Source organism: Rhinoderma darwinii, chromosome 2 (genome assembly GCF_050947455.1).
Source record: "Rhinoderma darwinii isolate aRhiDar2 chromosome 2, aRhiDar2.hap1, whole genome shotgun sequence".
Classification (NCBI taxonomy): domain Eukaryota; kingdom Metazoa; phylum Chordata; class Amphibia; order Anura; family Rhinodermatidae; genus Rhinoderma; species Rhinoderma darwinii.
This window is the reverse complement of record NC_134688.1, coordinates 480,267,517-480,290,468: the sequence shown is the minus strand read 5'-3', so window position 1 is coordinate 480,290,468 and position 22,952 is coordinate 480,267,517. Positions and strand designations below refer to the sequence as shown.

At 46.6% G+C, this 22,952-nt stretch overlaps 1 protein-coding gene across 1 annotated transcript in view; it reads left to right on the top strand.

The window, feature by feature from the left end:
* The window catches only part of CFAP91 (cilia and flagella associated protein 91), a 36,088-nt gene extending 15,003 nt beyond the window's left edge, over positions 1-21,085 (top strand). Inside the window, exons 5-11 of the mRNA XM_075854727.1 lie at positions 8,346-8,462; positions 8,548-8,619; positions 9,071-9,217; positions 9,553-9,774; positions 12,860-13,008; positions 18,670-18,761; positions 19,493-21,085. Coding sequence (XP_075710842.1) covers positions 8,346-8,462; positions 8,548-8,619; positions 9,071-9,217; positions 9,553-9,774; positions 12,860-13,008; positions 18,670-18,761; positions 19,493-19,629 — 936 coding nt within the window. The 3' untranslated portion in view covers positions 19,630-21,085. The remainder of the gene's footprint in view (positions 1-8,345; positions 8,463-8,547; positions 8,620-9,070; positions 9,218-9,552; positions 9,775-12,859; positions 13,009-18,669; positions 18,762-19,492) is intronic.
* The last annotated feature ends 1,867 nt before the right edge of the window (positions 21,086-22,952 follow it).

Here is a 22,952-nt window from a genome sequence, read left to right as displayed (position 1 = left end):
CTGATATCAGCCGCTCCTCTTATATCACTGCTGTACTATTATATCCTCCAGTCCTTACATCTATATATGTGACTGATATCAGCCGCTCCTCTTATATCACTGCTGCATTATTATATCCTCCAGTCCTTACATCATATATGTGACTGATATCAGCCGCTCCTCTTATATCACTGCTGTACTATTATATCCTCCAGTCCTTACATCTATATATGTGACTGATATCAGCCGCTCCTCTTATATCACTGCTGTACTATTATATCCTGCAGTCCTTACATCTATATATGTGACTGATATCAGCCGCTCCTCTTATATCACTGCTGTACTATTATATCCTCCAGTCCTTACATCTATATATGTGACTGATATCAGCCGCGCCTCATATCACTGCTGTACTATTATATCCTCCAGTCCTTACATCTATATATGTGACTGATATCAGCCGCTCCTCTTATATTACTGCTGTACTATTATATCCCCCAGTCCTTACATCTATATATGTGACTGATATCAGCCGCTCCTCTTATATCACTGCTGTACTATTATATCCTCCAGTCCTTACATCTATATATGTGACTGATATCAGCCGCTCCTCTTATAATACTGCTGTACTATTATATCCCCCAGTCCTTACATCTATGTATGTGACTGATATCAGCCGCTCCTCTTATATCACTGCTGTACTATTATACCCTCCAGTCCTTACATCTATATATGTGACTGATATCAGCCGCTCCTCTTATATCACTGCTGTACTATTATATCCTCCAGCCCTTACATCTATATATGTGACTGATATCAGCTACTCCTCTTATATCCCTGCTGTACTATTATATCCTCCAGTCCTTACATCTATATATATGACTGATATCAGCCGCTCCTCTTATATCACTGCTGTACTATTATATCCTCCAGTCCTTACATCTATATATGTGACTGATATCAGCCGCTCCTCTTATAATACTGCTGTACTATTATATCCCCCAGTCCTTACATCTATGTATGTGACTGATATCAGCCGCTCCTCTTATATCACTGCTGTACTATTATACCCTCCAGTCCTTACATCTATATATGTGACTGATATCAGCCGCTCCTCTTATATCACTGCTGTACTATTATATCCTCCAGCCCTTACATCTATATATGTGACTGATATCAGCCGCTCTTCTTATATCACTGCTGTACTATTATATCCTCCAGTCCTTACATCTATATATGTGACTGATATCAGACGCTCCTCTTATATCACTGCTGTACTATTATATCCCCCAGTCCTTACATCTATATATGTGACTGTTATCAGCCGCTCCTCTTATATCACTGCTGTACTATTATATCCTCCAGTCCTTACATCTATATATGTGACTGATATCAGCCGCTCCTCTTATATCACTGCTGTACTATTATACCCTCCAGTCCTTACATCTATACATGTGACTGATATCAGCCGCTCCTCTTATATCACTGCTGTACTATTATATCCTCCAGTCCTTACATCTACATATGTGACTGATCAGCCGCTCCTCCTATATCACTGCTGTACTATTATATCCTCCAGTCCTTACATCTATATATGTGACTGATATCAGCCGCTCCTCTTATATCACTGCTGTACTATTATATCCTCCAGTCCTTACATCTATATATGTGACTGATATCAGCCGCTCCTCTTATATCACTGCTGTACTATTATATCCTCCAGTCCTTACATCTATATATGTGACTAATATCAGCCGCTCCTCTTATATCACTGCTGTGCTATTATATCCTCCAGTCCTTACATCTATATATGTGATTGATATGAGCCGCTCCTCTTATATCACTGCTGTACTATTATATCCTCCAGTCCTTACATCTATATATGTGACTGATATCAGCCGCTCCTCTTATATCACTGCTGTACTATTATACCCTCCAGTGCTTACATCTATATATGTGACTGATATCAGCCTCTCCTCTTATATCACTGCTGTACTATTATATCCTCCAGCCCTTACATCTATATATGTGACTGATATCAGCCGCTCTTCTTATATCACTGCTGTACTATTATATCCTGCAGTCCTTACATCTATATATATGACTGATATCAGCCGCTCCTCTTATATCACTGCTGCATTATTATATCCTCCAGTCCTTACATCTATATATGTGACTGATATCAGCCGCTCCTCTTATATCACTGCTGTACTATTATATCCTCCAGTCCTTACATCTATATATGTGACTGATATCAGCCGCTCCTCTTATATCACTGCTGCATTATTATATCCTCCAGTCCTTACATCATATATGTGACTGATATCAGCCGCTCCTCTTATATCACTGCTGTACTATTATATCCTCCAGTCCTTACATCTATATATGTGACTGATATCAGCCGCTCCTCTTATATCACTGCTGTACTATTATATCCTGCAGTCCTTACATCTATATATGTGACTGATATCAGCCGCTCCTCTTATATCACTGCTGTACTATTATATCCTCCAGTCCTTACATCTATATATGTGACTGATATCAGCCGCTCCTCTTATATTACTGCTGTACTATTATATCCCCCAGTCCTTACATCTATATATGTGACTGATATCAGCCGCTCCTCTTATATCACTGCTGTACTATTATATCCTCCAGTCCTTACATCTATATATGTGACTGATATCAGCCGCTCCTCTTATAATACTGCTGTACTATTATATCCCCCAGTCCTTACATCTATGTATGTGACTGATATCAGCCGCTCCTCTTATATCACTGCTGTACTATTATACCCTCCAGTCCTTACATCTATATATGTGACTGATATCAGCCGCTCCTCTTATATCACTGCTGTACTATTATATCCTCCAGCCCTTACATCTATATATGTGACTGATATCAGCTACTCCTCTTATATCCCTGCTGTACTATTATATCCTCCAGTCCTTACATCTATATATATGACTGATATCAGCCGCTCCTCTTATATCACTGCTGTACTATTATATCCTCCAGTCCTTACATCTATATATGTGACTGATATCAGCCGCTCCTCTTATAATACTGCTGTACTATTATATCCCCCAGTCCTTACATCTATGTATGTGACTGATATCAGCCGCTCCTCTTATATCACTGCTGTACTATTATACCCTCCAGTCCTTACATCTATATATGTGACTGATATCAGCCGCTCCTCTTATATCACTGCTGTACTATTATATCCTCCAGCCCTTACATCTATATATGTGACTGATATCAGCCGCTCTTCTTATATCACTGCTGTACTATTATATCCTCCAGTCCTTACATCTATATATGTGACTGATATCAGACGCTCCTCTTATATCACTGCTGTACTATTATATCCCCCAGTCCTTACATCTATATATGTGACTGATATCAGACGCTCCTCTTATATCACTGCTGTACTATTATATCCTCCAGTCCTTACAACTATATATGTGACTGATATCAGCCGCTCCTCTTATATCACTGCTGTACTATTATATCCTCCAGTCCTTACATCTATATATGTGACTGATTTCAGCCGCTCCTCTTATATCACTGCTGTACTATTATATCCCCCAGTCCTTACATCTATATATGTGACTGTTATCAGCCGCTCCTCTTATATCACTGCTGTACTATTATATCCTCCAGTCCTTACATCTATATATGTGACTGATATCAGCCGCTCCTCTTATATCACTGCTGTACTATTATACCCTCCAGTCCTTACATCTATACATGTGACTGATATCAGCCGCTCCTCTTATATCACTGCTGTACTATTATATCCTCCAGTCCTTACATCTACATATGTGACTGATCAGCCGCTCCTCCTATATCACTGCTGTACTATTATATCCTCCAGTCCTTACATCTATATATGTGACTGATATCAGCCGCTCCTCTTATATCACTGCTGTACTATTATATCCTCCAGTCCTTACATCTATATATGTGACTGATATCAGCCGCTCCTCTTATGTCACTGCTGTACTATTATATCCTCCAGTCCTTACATCTATATATGTGACTAATATCAGCCGCTCCTCTTATATCACTGCTGTACTATTATATCCTCCAGTCCTTACATCTATATATGTGATTGATATGAGCCGCTCCTCTTATATCACTGCTGTACTATTATATCCTCCAGTCCTTACATCTATATATGTGACTGATATCAGCCGCTCCTCTTATATCACTGCTGTACTATTATACCCTCCAGTGCTTACATCTATATATGTGACTGATATCAGCCTCTCCTCTTATATCGCTGCTGTACTATTATATCCTCCAGTCCTTACATCTATATATGTGACTGATATCAGCCGCTCCTCTTATATCACTGCTGTACTATTATATCCTCCAGTCCTTACATCTATATATGTGACTGATATCAGCCACTCCTCTTATATCACTGCTGTACTATTATATCCTCCTGTCCTTACATCTATATATGTGACTGATATCAGCCGCTCCTCTTATATCGCTGCTGTACTATTATATCCTCCAGTTCTTACATCTATATATGTGACTGATATCAGCCGCTCCTCTTATATCACTGCTGTACTATTATACCCTCCAGTCCTTACATCTATATATGTGACTGATATCAGCCGCTCCTCTTATATCACTGCTGTACTATTATATCCTCCAGTCCTTACATCTATATATGTGACTGATATCGGCCGCTCCTCTTATATCACTGCTGTACTATTATATCCTCCAGTCCTTACATCTATATATGTGACTGATATCGGCCGCTCCTCTTATCACTGCAGTACTATTATATCCTCCAGTCCTTACATCTATATATGTGACTGATATCAGCCGCTCCTCTTATATCACTGCTGTACTATTATATCCTCCAGTCCTTACATCTATATATATGACTGATATCAGCGGCTCCTCTTATATCACTGCTGTACTATTATATCCTCCAGTCCTTACATCTATATATGTGACTGATATCAGCCGCTCCTCTTATATCACTGCTGTACTATTATATGCTCCAGTCCTTACATCTATATATCTGATATCAGCCGCTCCTCTTATATCACTGCTGTACTATTATACCCTCCAGTCCTTACATCTATATATGTGACTGATATCAGCCGCTCCTCTTATATCACTGCTGTACTATTATACCCTCCAGTCCTTACATCTATATATGTGACTGATATCAGCCGCTCCTCTTATATCACTGCTGTACTGTTATATCCTCCAGTCCTTACATCTATATATGTGACTGATATCAGCCGCTCCTCTTATATCACTGCTGTACTATTATATCCTCCAGTCCTTACATCTATATATGTGACTGATATCAGCCGCTCCTCTTATATCACTGCTGTACTAATATATCCTCCAGTCCTCACATCTATATATGTGACTGATATCAGCCGCTCCTCTTATATCACTGCTGTACTATTATATCCTCCAGTCCTTACATCTATATATGTGACTGATATCAGCCGCTCCTCTTATATCACTGCTGTACTATTATATCCTCCAGTCCTTACATCTATATATGTGACTGATATCAGCCGCTCCTCTTATATCACTGCTGTACTATTATACCCTCCAGTCCTTACATCTATATATATGTGACTGATATCAGCCGCTCCTCTTATATCACTGCTGTACTATTATATCCCCCAGTCCTTACATCTATATATGTGACTGATATCAGCCGCTCCTCTTATATCACTGCTGTACTATTATATCCTCCAGTCCTTACATCTATATATGTGGCTGATATCAGCCGCTCCTCTTATATCACTGCTGTACTATTATATCCTCCAGTCCTTACATCTATATATGTGACTGATATCAGCCGCTCCTCTTATATCACTGCTGTACTATTATATCCTCCAGTCCTTACATCTATATATGTGACTGATATCAGCCGCTCCTCTTATATCACTGCTGTACTATTATATCCTCCAGTCCTTACATCTATATATGTGACTGATATCAGCCGCTCCTCTTATATCACTGCTGTACTATTATATCCTCCAGTCCTTACATCTATATATGTGACTGATATCAGCCGCTCCTCTTATATCACTGCTGTACTATTATATCCTCCAGTCCTTACATCTATATATGTGACTGATATCAGCCTCTCCTCTTATATCACTGCTGTACTATTATATCCTCCAGTCCTTACATCTATATATGTGACTGATATCAGCCGCTCCTCTTATATCACTGCTGTACTATTATATCCTCCAGTCCTTACATCTATATATGTGACTGATATCAGCCGCTCCTCCTATATCACTGCTGTACTATTATATCCTCCAGTCCTTACATCTATATATGTGACTGATATCAGCCGCTCCTCTTATATCACTGCTGTACTATTATATCCTCCAGTCCTTACATCTATATATGTGACTGATATCAGCCGCTCCTCTTATATCACTGCTGTACTATTATATCCTCCAGTCCTTACATCTATATATGTGACTGATATCAGCCGCTCCTCTTATATCACTGCTGTACTATTATATCCTCCAGTCCTTACATCTATATATGTGACTGATATCAGCAGCTCCTCTTATATCACTGCTGTACTATTATATCCTCCAGTCCTTACATCTATATATGTGACTGATATCAGCCGCTCCTCTTATATCACTGCTGTACTATTATATCCTCCAGTCCTTACATCTATATATGTGACTGATATCAGCCGCTCCTCTTATATCACTGCTGTACTATTATATCCTCCAGTCCTTACATCTATATATGTGACTGATATCAGCCGCTCCTCCTATATCACTGCTGTACTATTATATCCTCCAGTCCTTACATCTATATATGTGACTGATATCAGCCGCTCCTCTTATATCACTGCTGTACTATTATATCCTCCAGTCCTTACATCTATATATGTGACTGATATCAGCCGCTCCTCTTATATCACTGCTGTACTATTATATCCTCCAGTCCTTACATCTATATATGTGACTGATATCAGCCGCTCCTCTCATATCACTGCTGTACTATTATATCCTCCAGTCCTTACATCTATATATGTGACTGATATCAGCCGCTCCTCTTATATCACTGCTGTACTATTATATCCTCCAGTCCTTACATCTATATATGTGACTGATATCAGCCGGTACTCTTATATCACTGCTGTATTATTATATCCTCCAGTCCTTACATCTATATATGTGACTGATATCAGCCGCTCCTCTTATATCACTGCTGTACTATTATACCCTCCAGTCCTTACATCTATATATGTGACTGATATCAGCCGCTCCTCTTATATCACTGCTGTACTATTATATCCTCCAGTCCTTACATCTATATATGTGACTGATATCAGCCGCTCCTCCTATATCACTGCTGTACTATTATATCCTCCAGTCCTTACATCTATATATGTGACTGATATCAGCCGCTCCTCTTATATCACTGCTGTACTATTATATCCTCCAGTCCTTACATCTATATATGTGACTGATATCAGCCGCTCCTCTTATATCACTGCTGTACTATTATATCCTCCAGTCCTTACATCTATATATGTGACTGATATCAGCCGCTCCTCTCATATCACTGCTGTACTATTATATCCTCCAGTCCTTACATCTATATATGTGACTGATATCAGCCGCTCCTCTCATATCACTGCTGTACTATTATATCCTCCAGTCCTTACATCTATATATGTGACTGATATCAGCCGCTCCTCTTATATCACTGCTGTACTATTATATCCTCCAGTCCTTACATCTATATATGTGACTGATATCAGCCGCTCCTCTCATATCACTGCTGTACTATTATATCCTCCAGTCCTTACGACTATATATGTGACTGATATCAGAATCTCTATAAGTAAGCGCCCACTCCCCCCCCCCCCCCGCATTACACAGAGGGGTCACCTGTACCCGCAGTCTCTATAATGGGGTCACCTGTACCCGCAGTCTCTATAATGGGGTCACCTGTAATCTTCTTACATGAAGCCGTATTTACCCTTCATCACCATCGTGGTTGCCGCATGAGCGGTTAGTGGCCCGCAGTCTCTATAATGGGGTCACACGGTCATGTCCCTTCTGAGGCTGTGGCTCGTGTTTTATATAGAATAAGTAAGAAGTGTCCCCGGTAAGAAGTGTCCCCGGTAAGAAGTGTCCCCGGTAAGAAGTGTCCCCGGTAAGAAGTGTCCCCGGTAAGAAGTGTCCCCGGTAAGAAGTGTCCCGGGTAAGAAGTGTCCCCGGTTTGACGCGTGCCCGGTTTGACGCGTGCCCGGTTTGACGCGTGCCCAGTTTGACGCGTGCCCTGTTTGACGCGTGCCCCTTCACGGTTGGCTTCTCTCCGTCCTGCAGGCTCTACTGGAACAGAAACACAAATCTCAGCAAGTAGAAAAACCGCTGCGCTTCCTGCAGAAGATAGAGAAGCCGGCCCCCCGCCCCGCCACCCCCAGAGTGCCGGAGCCCCCCAAGGTGAGCACGTACCATCCACCCATACATGTAAACAGTGACTGGCACCTGTGCCAGCCTCTTAACCCTTACAGATCTTTCCTTCCAGGGTGACGAGGACAAAGAACTGGCCGTGATCTTCTTACAGAAGCTGATCCGAGGACGGGCGGTCCAGGACATGGTACGCCATCTTGTTATAAATAAGAGTCCCCTCTAGAGGGACCGACCGCTGGTGAGACACCTGAAATCCTCCGATCGCACTCAATACCACCCAAAAAATGATTATGACCCCAACAGGTGGATACACCCTATCAGGCTGCGTTCTTTCCCCTTCCAGTCCCCGTCACCCTACAAATACAGATACCCAAGAAGTACCACCTTCCACCCGGGTATAAATTCTGGGGTGGCTGCACTCGGTGGTCTCAGTGGTCTGTCCTCCTCACATGGGAACAGTGTTGTCAGAGTTCAGCCCTGACAACCTTGTTCCCGGTCTATGGTCCCTTTTAAGACGGCCCAGGTGTCAGTTTTCTAGGAGACCTCCAAAAATGATGTGAAGTCCCTACTGCACAAAGCACTACATTGTCCCCGCACCCCGGATGGTGGTAACCTGTTGTCTGTTCCCCTCATTCCAGATGTTTGAAGGGAAGGAGAAGCGCCTGGAGCTCATCCGAGAGTTGCGCATGACCCACGCCCTGCAGGTGGAGGGACAGCTGCTGAAGAGAGAAGAGAAGGAGGCGGCGCTCGCCCTGCAGAGACAGCGGGAGCTCCATCAGCACAAGGTGCGCAACACTCCTTATCATTAGCGGTAAAACTTCCATTTCTAGAGTAACAAGTGAGGTTCAACATCCGGGATCATGCCCAATTTGTCTGCGAATCCTCCAGAGCTGCATTTAATGATTCTGCTGTAACATCATGTCTTATACTCCAGTCACATCCAGAGCTGCAGTCACAATTCTGCTGCTATATCATGCCTTGTATTACAGTCATACTTAGAGCTGCATTTATTCCTAACAGCCGTGCTCGGCTCCCATAATACACTGGGTGGAGAATAATCTTCATATGTAATGCTGCATCTCTCACCTCTCCTGTGTAATAATGTTCTGTCCCTCCACAGTCCTCTATAGAAGACGAGGACTTGTCCCGGCTGGAGGGACAGGTCCTCTCAGACATGTTTGACTTCCTCTCCAAAGAGCTGGTCAGGCTTCAGGAAGAGCGCAGAATCCACGCTTTTGCCGTGCTCGCCGAGCGCCATCGACGCCTTCGAGAAGCAGAAGAGAGTGGGCGGAGACAGGTGGAGGAGCGGCGGAGGCGGGAAGAGGATGAGATCTTCAGACAGGTGGGCTCAGAATTGTCTACACAAATTCTGAAGGTCCTTCTCAGGTATAACTGTCCTGCAGGTTGTATGTTATAAAGTGCGGCTGTGTCCTGCAGGTTGTATGTTATAAAGTGCGGCTGTGTCCTGCAGATTGTATGTTATAAAGTGCGGCTGTGTCCTGCAGGTTGTATGTTATAAAGTGCGTCTGTGTCCTGCAGGTTATGGCGTGTGACTGTGTCCTGCAGGTTGTATGTTATAAAGTGCGGTTGTGTCTTGCAGGTTGTATGTTATAAAGTGCGGGTGTGTCCTGCAGGTTGTAAGTTATAAAGTGCGGGTGTGTCCTGCAGGTTGTATGTTATAAAGTGCGGCTGTGTCTTGCAGGTTGTATGTTAGAAAGTGCGGTTGTGTCTTGCAGGTTGTATGTTATGGCGTGTGACTGTGTCCTGCAGGTTGTATGTTATAAAGTGCGTCTGTGTCCTGCAGGTTATGGCGTGTGACTGTGTCCTGCAGGTTGTATGTTATAAAGTGCGGCTGTGTCCTGCAGATTGTATGTTATAAAGTGCGGTTGTGTCTTGCAGGTTGTATGTTATAAAGTGCGGGTGTGTCCTGCAGGTTGTAAGTTATAAAGTGCGGGTGTGTCCTGCAGGTTGTATGTTATAAAGTGCGGCTGTGTCTTGCAGGTTGTATGTTATATAGTGCGGTTGTGTCCTGCAGGTTGTATGTTATAAAGTGCGGCTGTGTCCTGCAGATTGTATGTTATAAAGTGCGGCTGTGTCTTGCAGGTTGTATATTATAAAGTGCGGCTGTGTCCTGCAGATTGTATGTTATAAAGTGCGGCTGTGTCTTGCAGGTTGTATATTATAAAGTGCGACTGTGTCCTGCAGGTTGTATGTTATAAAGTGCGGCTGTGTCCTGCAGGTTGTATATTATAAAGTGCGGCTGTGTCTTGCAGGTTGTATATTATAAAGTGCGGCTGTGTCCTGCAGGTTGTATATTATAAAGTGCGGCTGTGTCTTGCAGGTTATGGTGTGTGACTGTGTCCTGCAGGTTGTATATTATAAAGTGCGGCTGTGTCCAGCAGATTGTATGTTATAAAGTGCGGTTGTGTCCTGCAGGTTGTATGTTATAAAGTGCGGTTGTGTCTTGCAGATTGTATGTTATAAAGTGCGGCTGTGTCCTGCAGGTTGTATATTATAAAGTGCGGCTGTGTCCTGCAGGTTGTATGTTATAAAGTGCGGCTGTGTCTTGCAGGTTGTATGTTATAAAGTGCGGTTGTGTCTTTCAGGTTGTATGTTATAAAGTGCGGCTGTGTCCAGCAGATTGTATGTTATAAAGTGCGGTTGTGTCCTGCAGGTTGTATGTTATAAAGTGCGGTTGTGTCTTTCAGGTTGTATGTTATGGCGTGTGACTGTGTCCAGCAGATTGTATGTTATAAAGTGCGGTTGTGTCCTGCAGGTTGTATGTTATAAAGTGCGGTTGTGTCCTGCAGGTTGTATGTTATAAAGTGTGGCTGTGTCCTGCAGGTTGTATGTTATAAAGTGCGGCTGTGTCCTGCAGGTTGTATGTTATATAGTGCGGTTGTGTCCTGCAGGTTGTATGTTATAAAGTGCGGCTGTGTCCTGCAGGTTGTATGTTATAAAGTGCGGCTGTGTCCTGCAGATTGTATGTTATAAAGTGCGGTTGTGTCTTGCAGGTTGTATGTTATGGTGTGTGACTGTGTCCTGCAGGTTGTATGTTATAAAGTGCGGTTGTGTCTTGCAGGTTGTATGTTCTAAAGTGCGGCTGTGTCCTGCAGATTGTATGTTATAAAGTGCGGTTGTGTCTTGCAGGTTGTATGTTATGGTGTGTGACTGTGTCCTGCAGGTTGTATGTTATAAAGTGCGGTTGTGTCCTGCAGGTTGTATGTTATAAAGTGCGGTTGTGTCCTGCAGGTTGTATGTTATAAAATGCGGTTGTGTCTTGCAGGTTGTATGTTTATAGAGTGCGGCTGTGTCCTGCAGGTTGTATGTTATGGTGTGTGACTGTGTCCTGCAGATTGTATGTTATAAAGTGCGGTTGTGTCTTGCAGGTTGTATGTTATGGTGTGTGACTGTGTCCTGCAGGTTGTATGTTATAAAGTGCGGCTGTGTCCTGCAGGTTGTATGTTATAAAGTGCGGTTGTGTCCTGCAGGTTGTATGTTATAAAGTGCGGTTGTGTCTTGCAGGTTGTATGTTATAAAGTGCGGTTGTGTCCTGCAGGTTGTATGTTATAAAGTGCGGTTGTGTCTTGCAGGTTGTATGTTATAAAGTGCGGTTGTGTCTTGCAGGTTGTATATTATAAAGTGCGGTTGTGTCCTGCAGGTTGTATGTTATAAAGTACGGCTGTGTCCTGCAGGTTGTTTGTTATAAAGTGCGGCTGTGTCTTGCAGGTTGTATGTTATAAAGTGCGGTTGTGTCCTGCAGGTTGTATATTATAAAGTGCGGTTGTGTCTTGCAGGTTATGGTGTGTGACACTGTCCTGCAGATTGTATGTTATAAAGTGCGGTTGTGTCTTGCAGGTTGTATGTTATAAAGTGCGGTTGTGTCCTGCAGGTTGTATGTTATGGTGTGTGACTGTGTCCTGCAGGTTGTATGTTATGGTGTGTGACTGTGTCCTGCAGGTTGTATATTATAAAGTGCGGCTGTGTCCAGCTGATTGTATGTTATAAAGTGCGGCTGTGTCCTGCAGGTTGTATATTATAAAGTGCGGTTGTGTCCTGCAGATTATATGTTATAAAGTGCGGCTGTTTCTTGCAGGTTGTATGTTATAAAGTACGGCTGTGTCTTGCAGGTTGTATGTTATAAAGTGCGTTTGTGTCCTGCAGGTTGTATATTATAAAGTGCGGCTGTGTCTTGCAGGTTGTATATTATAAAGTGCGGCTGTGTCCTGCAGGTTGTATGTTATAAAGTGCGGTTGTGTCTTGCAGGTTGTATGTTATAAAGTGCGGCTGTGTCCTGCAGGTTGTATGTTATAAAGTGCGGTTGTGTCTTGCAGGTTATGGTGTGTGACTGTGTCCTGCAGATTGTATGTTATAAAGTGCGGCTGTGTCTTGCAGGTTGTATATTATAAAGTGCGGGTGTCTTGCAGGTTGTTAACATTCATCAGAGTACTGTGGACTCGTATCTGGAAGACGTCATCCTCAGCACAGTCGTACACACGGCAGAAGATCAGGCCAGAGAGGAAATCCAGAAGAAAGCGCAGGAGATCAATGACATCGCCCACCAGATAGAGAGCAGGTGAGGACGCGGCTTCTTCTGTACCAGCACTGACCCATTATAGTGGAGTACAGATCCTCCTGTCAGTCTCACCCTGTTTTTCTACAGTCACAGGTCCGGGCAGTCACGTTGTGTCCTCCTGTCAGTCTCACCCTGTTTTTCTACAGTCACTGGTCCGGGCTGTCACGTTGTGTCCTCCTGTCAGTCTCACCCTCTATTTCTACAGTCACTGGTCCAGGCTGTCACGTTGTGTCCTCCTGTCAGTCTCACCCTCTATTTCTACAGTCACTGGTCCGGGCTGTCACCTTGTGTCCTCCTGTCAGTCTCACCCTCTATTTCTACAGTCACTGGTCCGGGCTGTCACGTTGTGTCCTCCTGTCAGTCTCACCCTCTATTTCTACAGTCACTGGTCCGGGCTGTCACATTGTGTCCTCCTGTCAGTCTCACCCTCTATTTCTACAGTCACTGGTCGGGGCTGTTACGTTGTGTCCTCCTGTCAGTCTCACCCTCTATTTCTACAGTCACTGGTCCGGGCTGTCACGTTGTGTCCTCTTGTCAGTCTCACCCTCTATTTCTACAGTCACTGGTCCGGGCTGTCACGTTGTGTCCTCCTGTCACTCACCCTGTTTTTCTACAGTCACTGGTCCGGGCTGTCACGTTGTGTCCTCCTGTCAGTCTCACCCTCTATTTCTACAGTCACTGGTCCAGGCTGTCACGTTGTGTCCTCCTGTCAGTCTCACCCTCTATTTCTACAGTCACTGGTCCGGGCTGTCACCTTGTGTCCTCCTGTCAGTCTCACCCTCTATTTCTACAGTCACTGGTCCGGGCTGTCACGTTGTGTCCTCCTGTCAGTCTCACCCTCTATTTCTACAGTCACTGGTCCGGGCTGTCACCTTGTGTCCTCCTGTCAGCCTCACCCTCTATTTCTACAGTCGCTGGTCCGGGCTGTCACGTTGTGTCCTCCTGTCAGTCTCACCCTCTATTTCTACAGTCACTGGTCCGGGCTGTCACGTTGTGTCCTCCTGTCAGCCTCACCCTCTATTTCTACAGTCACTGGTCCGGGCTGTTACGTTGTGTCCTTCTGTCAGCCTCACCCTCTATTTCTACAGTCACTGGTCGGGGCTGTCACGTTGTGTCCTCCTGTCAGCAGTCCTCTATTTCTACAGACACTGGTCCAGGCTGTCACGTTGTGTCCTCCTGTCAGTCTCACCCTCTATTTCTACAGTCACTGGTCCGGGCTGTCACGTTGTGTCCTCCTGTCAGTCTCACCCTCTATTTCTACAGTCACTGGTCTGGGCTGTCACGTTGTGTCCTCCTCTCAGTCTCGCCCTCTATTAATACAGTCACTGGTCCGGGCTGTTATGTTGTGTCCTCCTGTCAGTCTCACCCTCTATTTCTACAGTCACTGGTCCGGGGTGTCACGTTGTGTCCTCTTGTCAGTCCCACCCTCTATTTCTACAGTCACTGGTCCGGGCTGTTACGTTGTGTCCTCCTGTCAGCCTCACCCTCTATTTCTACAGTCACTGGTCCAGGCTGTCACGTTGTGTCCTCCTGTCAGTCTCACCCTCTATTTCTACAGTCACTGGTCCGGGCTGTCACGTTGTGTCCTCTTGTCAGTCCCACCCTCTATTTCTACAGTCACTGGTCCGGGCTGTTACGTTGTGTCCTCCTGTCAGTCTCACCCTCTATTTCTACAGTCACTGGTCCGGGCTGTCACGTTGTGTCCTCTTGTCAGTCCCACCCTCTATTTCTACAGTCACTGGTCCGGGCTGTCACGTTGTGTCCTTCTGTCAGCCTCACCCTCTATTTCTACAGTCACTGGTCCGGGCTGTTATGTTGTGTCCTCCTGTCAGCCTCACCCTCTATTTCTACAGTCACTGGTCCAGGCTGTCACGTTGTGTCCTCCTGTCAGTCTCACCCTCTATTTCTACAGTCACTGGTCCGGGCTGTTACGTTGTGTCCTCCTGTCAGTCTCACCCTCTATTTCTACAGTCACTGGTCCGGGCTGTTACGTTGTGTCCTCCTGTCAGTCTCGCCCACTATTAATACAGTCACTGGTCCGGGCTGTCACGTTGTGTCCTCCTGTCAGTCTCACCCTCTATTTCTACAGTCACTGGTCCGGGCTGTCACGTTGTGTCCTCCTGTCAGTCTCACCCTCTATTTCTACAGTCACTGGTCCGGGCTCACGTTGTGTCCTTCTGTCAGCCTCACCCTCTATTTCTACAGTCACTGGTCGGGGCTGTCACGTTGTGTCCTCCTGTCAGCAGTCCTCTATTTCTACAGACACTGGTCTGGGCTGTCACGTTGTGTCCTCCTCTCAGTCTCGCCCTCTATTTCTACAGACACTGGTCCGGGCTGTTATGTTGTGTCCTCCTGTCAGTCTCACCCTCTATTTCTACAGTCACTGGTCCGGGCTGTCACGTTGTGTCCTCCTGTCAGTCTCACCCTCTATTTCTACAGACACTGGTCCGGGCTGTCGCGTTGTGTCCTCCTGTCAGTCTCACCCTCTATTTCTACAGTCACTGGTCCGGGCTGTCACGTTGTGTCCTCCTGTCAGTCTCACCCTCTATTTCTACAGACACTGGTCCGGGCTGTCACGTTGTGTCCTCCTGTCAGTCTCACCCTCTATTTCTACAGACACTGGTCCGGGCTGTCACGTTGTGTCCTCCTGTCAGTCTCACCCTCTATTTCTACAGTCACTGGTCCAGGCTGTCACGTTGTGTCCTCCTGTCAGTCTCACCCTCTATTTCTACAGTCACTGGTCCGGGCTGTCACCTTGTGTCCTCCTGTCAGTCTCACCCTCTATTTCTACAGTCACTGGTCCGGGCTCACGTTGTGTCCTCCTGTCAGCCTCACCCTCTATTTCTACAGACACTGGTCTGGGCTGTCACGTTGTGTCCTCCTCTCAGTCTCGCCCTCTATTAATACAGTCACTGGTCCGGGCTGTTATGTTGTGTCCTCCTGTCAGTCTCACCCTCTATTTCTACAGTCACTGGTCCGGGGTGTCACGTTGTGTCCTCCTGTCAGTCTCACCCTCTATTTCTACAGTCACTGGTCCGGGCTGTCACGTTGTGTCCTCTTGTCAGTCCCACCCTCTATTTCTACAGTCACTGGTCCGGGCTGTTACGTTGTGTCCTCCTGTCAGTCTCACCCTCTATTTCTACAGTCACTGGTCCGGGCTGTCACGTTGTGTCCTTCTGTCAGCCTCACCCTCTATTTCTACAGTCACTGGTCCGGGCTGTTATGTTGTGTCCTCCTGTCAGCCTCACCCTCTATTTCTACAGTCACTGGTCCAGGCTGTCACGTTGTGTCCTCCTGTCAGTCTCACCCTCTATTTCTACAGTCACTGGTCCGGGCTGTTACGTTGTGTCCTCCTGTCAGTCTCACCCTCTATTTCTACAGTCACTGGTCCGGGCTGTTACGTTGTGTCCTCCTGTCAGTCTCGCCCACTATTAATACAGTCACTGGTCCGGGCTGTCACGTTGTGTCCTCCTGTCAGTCTCACCCTCTATTTCTACAGTCACTGGTCTGGGCTGTCACGTTGTGTCCTCCTGTCAGTCTCACCCTCTATTTCTACAGTCACTGGTCCGGGCTCACGTTGTGTCCTTCTGTCAGCCTCACCCTCTATTTCTACAGACACTGGTCTGGGCTGTCACGTTGTGTCCTCCTCTCAGTCTCGCCCTCTATTTCTACAGTCACTGGTCCGGGCTGTCACGTTGTGTCCTTCTGTCAGCCTCACCCTCTATTTCTACAGTCACTGGTCCGGGCTGTTATGTTGTGTCCTCCTGTCAGCCTCACCCTCTATTTCTACAGTCACTGGTCCAGGCTGTCACGTTGTGTCCTCCTGTCAGTCTCACCCTCTATTTCTACAGTCACTGGTCCGGGCTGTTACGTTGTGTCCTCCTGTCAGTCTCACCCTCTATTTCTACAGTCACTGGTCCGGGCTGTTACGTTGTGTCCTCCTGTCAGTCTCGCCCACTATTAATACAGTCACTGGTCCGGGCTGTCACGTTGTGTCCTCCTGTCAGTCTCACCCTCTATTTCTACAGTCACTGGTCCGGGCTGTCACGTTGTGTCCTTCTGTCAGCCTCACCCTCTATTTCTACAGTCACTGGTCCGGGCTGTTATGTTGTGTCCTCCTGTCAGCCTCACCCTCTATTTCTACAGTCACTGGTCCAGGCTGTCACGTTGTGTCCTCCTGTCAGTCTCACCCTCTATTTCTACAGTCACTGGTCCAGGCTGTCACGTTGTGTCCTCCTGTCAGTCTCACCCTCTATTTCTACAGTCACTGGTCCGGGCTGTTACGTTGTGTCCTCCTGTCAGTCTCACCCTCTATTTCTACAGTCACTGGTCCGGGCTGTTACGTTGTGTCCTCCTGTCAGTCTCGCCCACTATTAATACAGTCACTGGTCCGGGCTGTCACGTTGTGTCCTCCTGTCAGTCTCACCCTCTATTTCTACAGTCACTGGTCCGGGCTGTCACGTTGTGTCCTCCTGTCAGTCTCACCCTCTATTTCTACAGTCACTGGTCCGGGCTCACGTTGTGTCCTTCTGTCAGCCTCACCCTCTATTTCTACAGACACTGGTCTGGGCTGTCACGTTGTGTCCTCCTCTCAGTCTCGCCCTCTATTTCTACAGACACTGGTCCGGGCTGTTATGTTGTGTCCTCCTGTCAGTCTCACCCTCTATTTCTACAGTCACTGGTCCGGGCTGTCACGTTGTGTCCTCCTGTCAGTCTCACCCTCTATTTCTACAGACACTGGTCCGGGCTGTCACGTTGTGTCCTCCTGTCAGTCTCACCCTCTATTTCTACAGTCACTGGTCCGGGCTGTCACGTTGTGTCCTCCTGTCAGTCTCACCCTCTATTTCTACAGACACTGGTCCGGGCTGTCACGTTGTGTCCTCCTGTCAGTCTCACCCTCTATTTCTACAGACACTGGTCCGGGCTGTCATGTTGTGTCCTCCTGTCAGTCTCACCCTCTATTTCTACAGTCACTGGTCCGGGCTGTCACGTTGTGTCCTCCTGTCAGTCTCACCCTCTATTTCTACAGACACTGGTCCGGGCTGTCACGTTGTGTCCTCCTGTCAGTCTCACCCTCTATTTCTACAGTCACTGGTCCGGGCTGTCACGTTGTGTCCTCCTGTCAGTCTCACCCTCTATTTCTACAGTCACTGGTCCGGGCTGTCACGTTGTGTCCTCCTGTCAGTCTCCCCCTCTATTTCTACAGTCACTGGTCCGGGCTGTCACCTTGTGTCCTCCTGTCAGTCTCGCGCTCTATTTCTACAGTCACTGGTCCGGGCTGTCACCTTGTGTCCTCCTGTCAGTCTCACCCTCTATTTCTACAGTCACTGGTCCGGGCTGTCACGTTGTGTCCTCCTGTCAGTCTCACCCTCTATTTCTACAGTCACTGGTCCGGGCTGTCACCTTGTGTCCTCCTGTCAGTCTCACCCTCTATTTCTACAGTCACTGGTCCGGGCTGTCACGTTGTGTCCTCCTGTCAGCCTCACCCTCTATTTCTACAGTCACTGGTCCGGGCTGTCACGTTGTGTCCTCCTGTCAGTCCTAGTGACCTGTGCCCACACAATCATTGATCCAGCCTGGCAGGTCGTCCTCCTGAGCGATCAGTATCCATACAGTGATGCCTCCCGTCAGTCTGAGTAACGCTGTCTCTCTTCTTCACAGTCGTACTCGTCTTCAGTCTGAGGAGATTGTGGCTGAGTTGGTTTATAGTTTCCTTATTCCTGAGATCCAGAAGAAAAGCGTCAGAGAGCGAGGTGAGCGCGCGCGGCGTCTAATCATGTGACTATATAGACACGTATATACTGTATACTGCGCCAAATCTCAGGGACAAACTTCCTCACATGTTTCCGTCACTCAAAAGCTGGAACAAGTGAGCACAGATCTGACGCGGATGGCGGCGGTCAAACTGCACCCATATAAGATCCATAAACAGCATCCGTGTGACTCTCCACTTATCTGCTACTAAAGATATTCATACACGAGCGAGAATCTCACCCGTCTGCTGTGCACGGAAATCACGCGCCTACACGCCCATTGAAGCCCATGGGTGCGTGAAAACCACGGCCAGCGCGCGGACGCACCTCCATGAGCAGTGAGGGACTTGTGTATCAATTCCATTTAAAAAACGCAACGCACACGGACCAGATTTACGCCTAAATGGGTCACGCTCGTGTGACTGTAGCCTAAGCTCCTCCCATGCCAGATTACCAGGAATTTACCGGATAGTCCGGTCCTGAATCTCTGCCGCCGGCACATACGCGCCAGTGCTGTAACAGCAGCACAGAGGTTTTAGTGGCAGCTCATGTGTCAGGGACTTTACCCTCTAGAGCCGCAGGTGACTGTGTATACGGAGACCTCTGAATCCAATAATCCGGCACGTACAAGGAATGCCGGATTATTGGAATGTTCCTGTATTACGTGACTTCTATAGTGATGGTGCATTATGGGTACAGGCACCGCTAACCATCGTCTCCCTGTTCCGCAGTGAGGAATTCCCAGCGGAGGCATCTCCAGGCCGCGCACCGCGTCATCCACAGCGACACCGAGACTCTGCTGAACGAGGCCGCTCGCCCCGCACTACCCCCAGACCAGCGGTACAGCAGAGCCGGAGGGACCGAGTGATGGGTACAGCTCCTGGACAGTCAGTCCCTCACATGAGGGACCCGCATCCAAACCCCGGTCATCAGGACAAAGTGACCACTAAAAATGTATAATGAACTGGCGGGGGAGGGGCACGGAGATCTCGTAAATTATACCCCGTTATAATATCCACCTTCCTGTGCGGTGTGGTCATGTGGTAAGAGGAGATCCCCATTACAGACAAGGGCTCGTTTTGTCCTAATTGCTGTAGAATTGGGTCATTCCTCATCGTTACACAACCTCTGCTTGCTGTCAATGAATAGAAATATTCTTGTTTACATTTAGAGCGTGAAAACCTGTCATCACTCAGTCCTGCTCACACAGCAGAGGGATTGTTACTAAGTGTTTGTGTAGGTAAGAGATATCAGCCTGGAGTCCAGGACAGGGGAGAGATGTGTTTCTGTCGCAACGGGGTCAAACCCTCAGCTGTGTGAGCAGGACTGTAGTCATCCACCCATTGCTTTACAATCTGCTCATCTACAGTGGATGATGATTAACCCCTTAATGCAAATGGTGGTGATCACTACTGACCTCATCCTCCCCTTTGACATCACTGAGGAAGTTCCGGTGATGTCACTGCTGAAATGTTCTCCATGATCAGGCAGTGCTGGGTCCTAGAGAGACTCTGATTGCATGAGGTCACTGTCACTCTGCTGGTATGTTCAGGCGTTCTCTCATTTCAAGGGTTCAGATATTCCGTGTTTGCAGATATATTGGCGCCGCAGCGTGTGGCTACGTTATTCTGAGTGTTTTGGTTTAGGGGTATTATGCAAAATAAAATGTTTGGGGTGCGGGCGATTCTTCTCACCGAGGATTGTCTCGACTGGATACAATTGTAACAAACCCTCAGCTGTTTGGACAGGACTAGGTAAGGACAGGTTTTCAGCTTCAGAATGTAAACAAGAACAGCAAGCAGAGATCTTGAAACTGGTCTATTAAAAAAACACTAATGAAGCTTTATTTACACAACTCCGGCCCTTTAAATCAGTATGTGTTATGCAGCGTCCCTGCAGTGATCCCAGACTCTGGAGCCGATTGCTGTGATTGACTATCGATCACGGGGAACAGCCCACCAGGGCCCGGGGGTGACCGCTCCTTCTACGCCCCTGAACACATTGCTGTTTGTATTGAGCCTTACACTGAGATGATGTCACAAGAAGCAGCCACATGAGCGATGATGTCATACAACCCCGTACCATGATCTTCCCCATCAGACCGTGCGATCACTGATCAGGACATGGATCGCTCTGCATCTGCATAATGAAATAATTGTCACAGCCTATAGTATATCAGTAACAGGGGGGCGGGGCTGTGACAACCTCTCCTGGCGCTCTCATTCTGAGGCTACGTTCACACCTTGAGGCAGAGACTCCCCATTAATCAGCAGGTAAAAGCGCAGCTTCTTTTTATGGATTTTTGTTGCGGGTTTTACATTTTGGTGCTTTTTTTTTTTTTTTAAATAAACTTTTCACATAGAAATGTTGGAGATGAAAACGCAAACTAAACTGACGCGCTGACGGTTCTATAATCCGCGACTCAGGTCATTTTACGTGTGGAACATTCTGCAATCTGTAGACGAAAATACTTGGAGTCTCGTTCACTTTGCTGCTCGTGTGTCCTACGTATCGTGTGCACACGGCCTAACGGGAATCCGCTCTGTGTGTACTGACTTCCTGCAGTGCTGCTGATGTACAATCTGAACAAGCAGAGCTGCAGTGTAAAGAATGGGGGATACAGAACAGCCGTCTGAGCCTGCGATGACAAAGGACGTGCACGTTACAGTACAATAAACAGCAGCCGCGCCGGAGTCACTGAACGTCACTGAACGTCACTGTGTCCTAGTGGAGCAGCCGACACTGGAGAAAATAAAACACACACAGCTCCGATAACTGTACTGTAGCCACAATGTAACACACAGGTGCAGGGCTCGTTACACACACAGCTCCGATAACTGTACTGTAGCCACAATGTAACACACAGGTGCAGGGCTCGTTACACACACAGCTCCGATAACTGTACTGTAGCCACAATGTAACACACAGGTGCAGGGCTCGTTACACACACAGCTCCGATAACTGTACTGTAGCCACAATGTAACACACAGCTCCGATAACTGTACTGTAGCCACAATGTAACACACAGGTGCAGGGCTCGTTACAGACACAGCTCCGATAACTGTACTGTAGCCACAATGTAACACACAGGTGCAGGGCTCGTTACACACACAGCTCCGATAACTGTACTGTAGCCACAATGTAACACACAGCTCCGATAACTGTACTGTAGCCACAATGTAACACACAGGTGCAGGGCTCGTTACAGACACAGCTCCGATAACTGTACTGTAGCCACAATGTAACACACAGGTGCAGGGCTCGTTACACACACAGCTCCGATAACAGTACTGTGGCCACAATGTAACACACAGGTGCAGGGCTCGTTACACACACAGCTCCGATAACTGTACTGTAACCACAATGTAACACACAGGTGCAGGGCTCGTTACACACACAGCTCCGATAACAGTACTGTAGCCACAATGTAACACACAGGTGCAGGGCTCGTTACACACACAGCTCCGATAACAGTACTGTAGCCACAATGTAACACACAGGTGCAGGGCTCGTTACACACACAGCTCCGATAACTGTACTGTAGCCACAATGTAACACACAGCTCCGATAACTGTGCTGTAGCCACAATGTAACACACAGGTGCAGGGCTCGTTACAGACACAGCTCCGATAACTGTACTGTAGCCACAATGTAACACACAGGTGCAGGGCTCGTTACAGATACAGCTCCGATAACAGTACTGTAGCCACAATGTAACACACAGGAGCAGGGCTCGTTACACACACAGCTCCGATAACTGTACTGTAGCCACAATGTAACACACAGGTGCAGGGCTCGTTACACACACAGCTCCGATAACTGTACTGTAGCCACAATGTAACACACAGCTCCGATAACTGTACTGTAGCCACAATGTAACACACAGGTGCAGGGCTCGTTACAGACACAGCTCCGATAACTGTACTGTAGCCACAATGTAACACACAGGTGCAGGGCTCGTTACACACACAGCTCCGATAACTGTACTGTAGCCACAATGTAACACACAGGTGCAGGGCTCGTTACAGATACAGCTCCGATAACAGTACTGTAGCCACAATGTAACACACAGGAGCAGGGCTCGTTACACACACAGCTCCGATAACTGTACTGTAGCCACAATGTAACACACAGGAGCAGGGCTCGTTACACACACAGCTCCGATAACTGTACTGTAGCCACAATGTAACA